Source organism: Pteropus vampyrus, unplaced genomic scaffold, assembly GCF_000151845.1.
Source record: "Pteropus vampyrus isolate Shadow unplaced genomic scaffold, Pvam_2.0 Scaffold188, whole genome shotgun sequence".
NCBI lineage: Eukaryota > Metazoa > Chordata > Mammalia > Chiroptera > Pteropodidae > Pteropus > Pteropus vampyrus.
This window is the reverse complement of record NW_011888969.1, coordinates 1,442,344-1,451,614: the sequence shown is the minus strand read 5'-3', so window position 1 is coordinate 1,451,614 and position 9,271 is coordinate 1,442,344. Positions and strand designations below refer to the sequence as shown.

The 9,271-nt window shown below is 55.7% G+C and overlaps 1 protein-coding gene across 1 annotated transcript in view; it reads right to left on the bottom strand.

Moving 5' to 3' along the window:
- Positions 1-6,725: 6,725 nt before the first annotated feature.
- The window catches only part of LOC111746430, a 6,000-nt gene continuing 3,454 nt past the window's right edge, over positions 6,726-9,271 (bottom strand). Inside the window, exon 2 of the mRNA XM_023537376.1 lies at positions 6,726-9,251. Within this exon, the coding sequence (XP_023393144.1) occupies positions 7,474-8,421 (948 nt within the window). The 5' untranslated portion in view covers positions 8,422-9,251 and the 3' untranslated portion in view covers positions 6,726-7,473. The remainder of the gene's footprint in view (positions 9,252-9,271) is intronic.

Genomic DNA, 9,271 nt, shown 5'->3' with positions numbered 1-9,271 from the left:
GGCCCCTGGGGCTGGCTGGAGCGCTCGCTGTCACACAGCTGTGTGACCCTCTCTGCCCAGCATCTGTCTCTCCCTAGCTGTCACTGCACTTGTTAGTCATACATTATTGTGTGGATGGGATCGTCCCCGCCCCATGGCGGTCAGTGGCACTGAGCAGCCCCAGGTTGTCTTGCTCATACTCCGCCCCCGAGCATAGCACATCCGGGCACCATGCGGGTACAGGGCAGGGACCTGCGGAATGAGTGAATGAGTGAATGAGTGAATGAATGAATGCGTGAGTGAGTGGGTGAAAGAAGATGTAAAATGCACTGCACAATGCTTGGCATGCAATGCCCACTGCGGAGATGCTTGTTCTTGGGGCTGGGAGAGAGACAGCGCTTCGCCATGTCTTACTGGGTGTTTTAATTTCATCGGGCAATAAGCATTTATCACCTTTGCCTGCTTTCCGGGTGATAGCAGGGAACCACAGCAAACGTTTACCCCTTCCTTCTGGTGGGGTCCAGGGCTTGAAGGAAATCTGGCCACCCAGGGCACACGGCTTCGGCCCCTCACAGGAGAGGCAGCACCCCAGGGATAGCTCCCTGCACCTGTAGGACAGCCACACCCCTGGGGTGCGGACACCACGAGACAGGTCGGGGTGAAGTTCCTCCTTCTGGGTGGCTCGGCTCACGGGTCAGTGTGCCCAGGGCCAGTGCTGCACCCACTGCCTGTAGCTGCTCCGATGGGCACAGACCAGTCCAGGCGACACAGAGGCCACCCATCTGGAGGGGAGGGCCTGGGGTGTGACCTGCGTGAGTGTCTGCAGGGCTGGAGCCAGGCCGAGCCCCCGGGCATTCCCCTGGTTCCGTGCCCACACTTCCACTTGCCCCTGCATTGTCTGAGTGTTGCTTGTCACTTACTGTCAAAACGGGACCCATGCATTTTTAATCAGCTGCGTCAGTTACAACTCTCCGTGTTTATAGGGCACATGCCCTGTTCCACACACAGCGTTGGGCGCCTTGGGGCCAACAGAACAGGCTTGGTCCCTAGGACTTCCACTTCGTCCGGTGCCCGGGAGGGTGTGGGGCTGTGCTCAGGGTTAGGGCCCCTCACGTTTGCACAGGGAGAAGGAAGGAAGTCCTGTGCCCGAGACGCCCTCCGACTGCTCACACGACTGTCCCTTAGAGATCACCTGTGCTAGGTGTGTAAAAGTTGGGTTTTTTCACCCCCGACAATGTGATCTGCAGTTAGGCCTCTGTGAGAGGCTCTGCCGGACCACTCGGTAGGTCCAGGCAGAGATCGTGCCTTTGGCAAGTGCTTCCTCCACCTGGTTAGAATACATGCAGCTGTCACCGCTGGGCTCTGTCCCAGAGGCTAAGGCTTATCTTCGCGGCCCACACCAGACATCAACAAACTCTACCCTCGAGAGTCCCCAGATACCCTCCCATCCTCCCGTCCATCCCCTCTGTAAGTGTGTGCCAGGCCACTGCCCTGGCTCCCCCCAGGACCTCAAGCCTTTACCGCTGGGAAAAGATAAGGTGTATTTGTGAAAAAGCAGTCGTGCCTTTTGGTGTAAGGTAAAGTTCAGGGTAAACGTGGGGATGAGTCAGAGATGGTTTGGAAACTTGGGATGTCAGTGGGGACCCGCAGGCTGTTTTAGAGGCAGGTCTTGGCATGATCAGATCTCCGTCTGGAAGAGATGGCAGTTGGCCGGCAGGATGATGAGGCTTGGGGACTATCTGCGACACACTGCGTGCGTCCATGTGTCACACGAGCAAACCTTTATCAAACGTGAATTATATGCCAGGGCTTGTGCTGAGTGCAGGGAGGATGATGGAAAATGGCGATGTCTTTGATTGGATCCAGGCAAAAGTAATCAGAACTGAACCGGGACCAGAGGTGGACAAGGAAAGGAGGTCTCACAGCCAGGGGGCTGGAGCCGAGGGTGACACACACGGGTCACGGGCACAGCAGCCTAAGGGGCGGCGGTTCTCAGCTGGGCTGATTTTGCCCAGCAGAGGATATTTCCAAGTCCTGGAGGCAGGCTTGATTGTCACGGCTTGAGGGGGCGGGCTGTTACTGGCACTTAGTAGGTAGAGGCCAGAGGTACTGCTAAATGTCCTACAATGCATGGGACAGACCCCCCCTCCCACGACAAAGGATTGTCTGGCCCAAAATGTCCATTGTGCCAGAGCAGAGAAATCAGGCTAAAGTGATGCGTGCAGCTGAGTAGGAAGGGGTCCTTCCATCCACAGAAACCGGGCCCATGAGAAAAACTGGGTTGGGACCATTGGAGATCCTAAGTTGGGGTGCCTCAGATTCCCCTGAGGAAGCGGAAAGCTATGTCTAGAGACCTTGATTGAGGCAGGGATATCACAGGCCGAGAAGCACTGGATGAGGCTGGAGGGTGGACGTGCAGCTGAGGAAAGGGGTCTGTGGACAGTAGCCATTGAGATGGTGGCTGGATTCCGCTGAGTCACGTGAAAATGCAGAGAACCCACAATACGAAGGGTCCTCCCGACCGAGGTGAGGCTGAGCGAGCAGACACCCACTCCCCACACGACGCATACACACCGGCCAGCAGAAGTGTCTGGGACGCCCCCCCAGCACCTCGTATCTAATTAACTCCCACTCCTCCAGTTCTCAGCCAAGGCCACCTCCTATAGGGAGCCCTCCCTGATTGCCAGTGTGGGTCAGGTTGCAAGCTCTCCAGGATCTGTTTGCCAAGGTAAACATGTGGCGAATGTGTCTCCCCCACCACCCTATGGGCTGTCCGCGAGCCGGAGGGGCTTCTGAGTGGGCCCGTCATGGTGTCTTTAGAGCCCAGCACACAGTAGGTATTCAGGAAATGCTCTATGAATGAACTCACTTTGTCCTTAATAACTAAGAAGGATCCCTCTTTGCACTGCTGTATGGCAAAACCGAGTTGACAAACCCAAAAGTGGGCAGGGAGAGCGTAGAGTGAGGGCAAGGACTCTGCTACGCCCTCACCGGAGGCAGCGTGCCGTGTGCGTGTGCGTGTGCGTGCGCACACGCATGTGCGTGTGTGTATACTCGCAGCGGGGTTGGGGTGGTGGCCCAGCTAATGCTCCCCTTCTGGGAAGCCCAGAGCGCTGGGGCCAGGAGCTCCGCACAGAGGGAGGAAGGAAGGGGAGCCCCTCCCAGCGGCGGCACCCCCGCCAGCCCCGTGCCCATCCGCAGGGCTGCCTGGCCCCTCTGCGGCCGAGACGGCTTCTCCCTTTTGGCTCTGTGCTTCACTCTGTCTCACTCTTGTCATTGCTAAAGGTGTTCTGTTTTAGTTTCTTAAAGTGAGACCCGGGATTAGCGCTGACCCCTGGGGTTTAGAACCTTCCTCCAGGTGTGTCCAGCCTCTTCCCGGCTGAGACCTCCCCTCGCTTGGCTCGTCCTATGTGAAGTCGCACGTGGCGTGATTGCCGTCCATTACCTACGCCTAGATGGCAGGGGGTCCTTTTTATTTATTCAACTTAAACTCCTAGGACTGTGTTTTTGTATAGACGATGCTTCTAGCTGTCTCTAAGAATTAACGAAGTTCTTAATTCCGGTTTTTCAGCCCTTGGCCAACTGCGGATGCATCTCAAAGCTAAGTGAAAGATTTACGTCTTTATTAACGAACCCGAGTGCCCTGGCGAGTCTTTCGTAGTCCAGGGGCACTCACATTGCATGACCGCTGATCCCCTCCCTAAGACCTGGGTTGGTGACACTCGCGAGTATTACTTTAGGGACCGCAAACTCCGTGTAAGTGATACTTTTCTTTAAAAAGCTCTCTGCACCCGCGAATGCCATGAAGTTACATTTTCAATAAGCACCTGCGGTCAGTTGTGTAGCTTTGAGGCTACAGGCTCGTCAATCTCTCCAGCGTATTGCTGGACGTTGGATGGTTCCCTCGATCGCTCGGGGGGGTGCGTCGGGGCGAATGACCTGCCACCTTTGGTGTGTTCGCCCACCGAAGCAGCGGGAGAGCATTTGGGCTTTAAATGTCTCTTTTCTTAATTTCTCAGAACCTTTTGGAGATCCTATACCCAACTTCTGAAATTCAGTCCAAGATAGATTTCTGCAATGTCTGTCATTACTACAAGTGGGTTGTACTTCTTACGAAGCTGCTTTAATTTTAACTTGCATAACGATATTTTTATAATCATCAAATGGCAGGAAATAGATACTGGCTCCCTTAATTTTGTCATTCTAAATGTCACAGGACTGGCAAGGATCTTTGAAAGACAAAAGAAGTGCTTCAATTAGTAATTCCCATGGTAACTAAGAGCTCGATCTTTTTTTCCCTTTCTGAGGCTATTTTAAGTACCTAAATTGATTTATATCCCTGTGGAAACATGAAAATAGTGCGGATCGAGTATGTCCACGCCACTGGGAGTTTGGGGGATTTTCTGTTATAAATCACGTTCTTCTGATTTCCTTCGGAGGTATTTGCAGTTTCAAAGGTAAGGCCAGCTCCTCATCGGAAGTGTTTCTACCTCCTTAAATTAAGAAGATGCCATGATTTTCCACTACGTTCCTTTTGCAGTTTATGTCGAAGCACAAATATGTAAACGATTTCATTCTGTATTCCTCTGACAGATGCAGTAAACCATAAATATACATGCGCCAGACATTAGACAATAAAACTGGCTCATTTGGAGCTAAGTGGGGGGACCCCCGTCGGCTGCAGAGGGTCTGAGCCCGGAATCCTTGTTTCTGCCTAGCACCTGCTGCAGAGTGTTCAGACCTTGGCCGGCTCAGGGCTGGGGCTGCCTCGCACCTCATCTCACAGAGGACTGGGCCCTGGGGTGTCCTGTCCTTCTGCACCGGCCCCTTTGCCTGGGCTTAGCGCTGAGCTACCACTGGCCCCTCATGCTCCCCAGACCTCTGCCAGAGCGCCCATGCCCAGGCGGGTCTGCAGGTGTCCCCCGCGGAGCACAGTGCCGGCCCCGCTCACCGAGCCGGGGGCCGTGCATAGCGAGCACGGGCACGCGGCATCTCCACGGCATCACAGTCATCTTACGCGGAGCCACCGGAGGAGACCTGGTGTCATCCTCATTTTAACACGAGGAATGGAAGCCCGGGGGCCGGACGCCACGTCCGGGGTCAGCTGTCCCAGCAGGTGCGTGGAGCCCTCTGGACACTTGTGTTCTGACAGGAATGGCCAGAGGTCACTGATCATTTACGGTGGGAAGGGGGTCAGGAAGCCGGAGGAATGGTAGGACGATGGACGGTTTCTCAGGGGTGAAATATTGACGGTTATTACAGCCAGAGCCCACACGCAGAAGAGGCGCGTTGGAGAAGGCTGGGCTCATGGTGGTGACAAAAGTCAGTAGCTACTGAGCACGCGACACGGCCCGGGCACCACAGAAGCCACGTTCTGGATGCTGCTCGCCGTCCCGCACCATCGCGGGAAGAGTAGCCACTCGGCCCGCCAGGGCAGGAGGCGTGGACGGCAGGCGGGATGTCCCGCATAAAACCGGAAAGGCCCGGGCCCCGCGGGGTGAGCCGGTCACCCCACCAGAGAAAAGGCAGGCTCCCCTCATTTGGTAGATGGGAACCGTGTGTCTCGGAAAGGTGAGGTGACCTGCCCGGGCCCCTCTGGTGGCAGGAGGGCCAGGCCACATCAGCCCTCAGACCCACGTGCTGTGACCATGGCAGCCCTTGCCCGCAGCCGGCCTGGGGAGGCGAGCCCTCCCACAACTGGACGTCATCCACATGACCGACACCTCGAGATCTGTGTGCACGCTGGGAGTCCTAATTCCTTTTGGGAAAAAAAGGAAAACAGTAAAAATCAGAAAATCATGTTCCTATAGAATTTACGCCTGAAGGTAAACGAGCTGGTTCTAGAAGGCGTCAGGCCTTCGGTGGCAAACACGCACCCGGGAGGCGCAGACCCTTCATCCGTTAGTTCTCTTCTGCACGCAGTCGCCGTCGCCCTACTGTGCGGGGAGCGGGTGATGTGGGGACGTTGCTCAGCTGACCTGATTTTTTAAAGATGAATTCATTTCTTTTATTATTTGTACGGGGTAAAAAGTGGTACCAGCAGTGACCCCAGCTAGTGGATCAAACTAAAGCGTACAGTATACAGTCTGTGAGTGCGGGTTTTCACACGGCGAGCCCCAGGGACAGGAGTGCAGCGTGGACCCCGCCACCAAGCCTGCAGGTGCTCTCCCAGTCCCTTCACCCCTCCCTTCCAGGGGTAACCACTCCCCTACGTGGGACACCATACATTCGCTTTGCTTGCCTTTGAATTTATGTGAATGGGGTCGCAGAGGGTGCGTGTAAAGTCTTTTGAATGTTTGTTGGACACCGATGCTGTGTGAGCCGTCTTGCAGATGTTCAGTGCGTCTCTCTGACTTGGCTTTAAATGCACAGTTTGCTCTCCTGGGTGCGTGTGTGACCCCAGACAGGTCACAGAGACGTCCCCGCGGTCAGTCCTCAAAGACCAGACTCGCCGACGACCATGCTGAGTGCTCACATCTCCGCTGTGTAAACCAGTCGTTTAAAACCCACCGTACCTGTGAGTTCGACAGGGCGATTTGGTTTCTGTGTTGTTGGGAAGTTTTCTGAAGTCATCTGCACTCCGGGCTCGAGCAAACGAGTTAGGAGCGTGGAGAGAGGAAGCCACTGTTAGGTTCGGGGACAGAGAGGGAGATGGCATTCAGAAGTCATCTTACATGGAGCCACCGGAGGAGACCTGGTGTCTGGCCATGCACAGCCACCCCAGCAAGGCCCGTCCAGGCCCTGGGTCGACCCGACGAAACGCTTGCTCACCCTGGCCATCCAGGAACCCAGCCTGTAATGACCGCTGCCCTGGGCAGAGAGCGTCCAGCATTTCCGTCCTGCGGGCCGGGCCAGCATCACTGCTGTTAATGTCTTGGTAATCTGTGCCCTTCACCTGTCAGAAGGATTTGGGGGCAGCTTCGGGAAGGGAAGCCGTGTTGCGTCAGGACAGTTCGTAACTCAGGCGGACTCGGGTCTGCGTGCCGCCTTGACCACGTGCCGGCGCGTGAACGGACCCCTGGCGTCCCCCTCTGTGGAAGGGGTGATAATAACTGGGCGATTGCAAGCATTCACTTAAAAACATGTTGTGAAAGCACCTTGCACAAATAGGCATTCGATAAACGCCAGCTCCCTCCCCTTCCCCGGAGATAAGATGTCATTGCAATTGTGCCTTAAATTCAGTCCCAAGCTTCCTGGCTGACCAGGCAAAAATGAACACAATGCTTGCATTGTTCTCGTCCGATTAGAAGAATGTTCTCAGTTTTCCAGGAAATATAAACACTTTCCTGGTGCTAACTCCTAAGACAACTTTATTTTGAAAGCCTGAGCAATTCGGTTGATAGGGTTTGCAACAATGACTTTTTCCCCCTCCCAGAAGATGGAAAAATCAGCTTTCCGTCTCCCTAGCTGGTATTAACCCCTTAGTTAAGGAAAATCCCGACATGAGGCCGTCAGTGAAGCAGGGGAAGCCACAGCCTCGGCGTGAGGATCACGTTAGCTCTGTTTCTGCTTTTCTTCCCTCGCTCTTCTTAGCGCCTTCCAGCAACGACGGAAAACAGGGCACGAAGCCTGCGAGAGGACGGGCCCCTCCGTCCCCCCAGTGCTCCAGGCGGCCGAGTGTCTGAGGCCGCGCTGACACTCGCGCGCCATCGCGGGTCGCTGGGAGGGTGAAGGGGACCACACACGTATGAGAGTTGGGTGCATTTTGGCGTCGGGGAGGATGGGATGGGTGTCTTTCCTGCACGTCTGCGGAAGCAGTGAGTGTAAACGCTGGTTCGTCGGGAACCGAGCGAGCTGTTGCCACATGCCGTCAGTGCCTCGTGAGGGTGTGTCGCTGCCTGAGTGTGAGCTTTTGCTCAGGGGCTCGTGGGCACGGGGACCTGGAGCCGCACCTGGCGGGGAAGCCCGAGGTCGGCAGGCCTGGAGACTCCAGAGCCTGGATTGGCGCGTGACCGCAAGCTCGTGTCCTTGCAGTTGAGTTCTTTGTGTTTTCATAGAGGAGGTGACCACACGCACCCACACACGCACACACACACACGCACGCAGCGTGGAACCGAGGTGTTTCCTGGCCCCAGTGGCCCCGGAGCCCACCACACGCACGGGGACTCCGGACTGGCAGAAGCAGAGGTGAGTGGGCGGTGAAGGTGGGGGCCGCTTCGCAGTGGGGTTCTTGGGGACCCTGTCAGGAGTGAGCTGCTCCATGGCACCCTGGGCCTCAGAGCGGCCAGTGCAATGGGGGCGGTCAAGGGCCTCTCGCTGAGACCACAGCTCTGCAGGGGAAGGTCCGCAACTGCAGAACTGGTGGGAATCAGCGCTCCGAGCCCAGAACGCCCTCCTCCTGCCCTCTGCCCTCTCTGGGACCCGGCTTCTGTCCTTCGAGATGACTGATCTCTCCTCCTCTGTCCCCTGTCCCCAGGCAGGGGACTTTCCCCTCACCACCATGGCTAACTCGGCGCTAAATAATTATGTGTAGCCCACAGGCACTCGATAAGGATCCACTGGTCAACCAGCTAATACTATGGTCACAGAGGGGGTGATGCCCGTGAGTCTCATGCAAGTCTCTTTTTGTTATTCTAAACTCCGAAGCTCGGTCATTGTGGCGACTCTTTCTTTCATGCCGCAGGAGGCCGAGTTTACTGATGGACGCTGAAGTTTTCATTACAGCCGCATTCATGAACGAGAGAACCTGCCGTTTTCCCTTGATGTCGAAGATTTTGCGTGGATGATGTTCCTATTTACATCACGGGAAGCGTGTATTGGAGAAAGGCCATTTTATTTTAATTATGGATGTTTCGAATGATCGGTCACTTTTAAAATAAACCATCCCCTGGGTGAAACTGATCTAGGGCCAGTGGTTGGGTAGATGCGTTTCTATGACATTAAAATTAATTGACATAGCAAAAATCGGCCGGAGCTGTTCTCCTGTCCCATACCTGTGACAAAACCACGGAGGGCTCACTGTCTAACATACAGCGGAGAAGGTCTCTGTGTCCTTTGTCACATGCAGAGGGCCCGCCTGTAAGTCACGCAGAGCTACAGTGTTACGGAGGGTCTCAGAATGGCATGCACTGTGAGCTTCGCATGTCGAGTGTGCGCCCCGTGCTGATGTGCTGCTCACGGAGGCTGTCACACTGACGCAGACGGTCGCTCACGGAGCCCTCTGTACAGAAGGCCCGGTGGGCACAGGGAGGCCAGCCCCAGAGGAGGGGTCGGGGACCCACAGGGGATGCGGGTCTCACAGCGACAGACGTCAGCTGAGAACCGGGTTCGACCTGAGACGTAGGGACAGCGC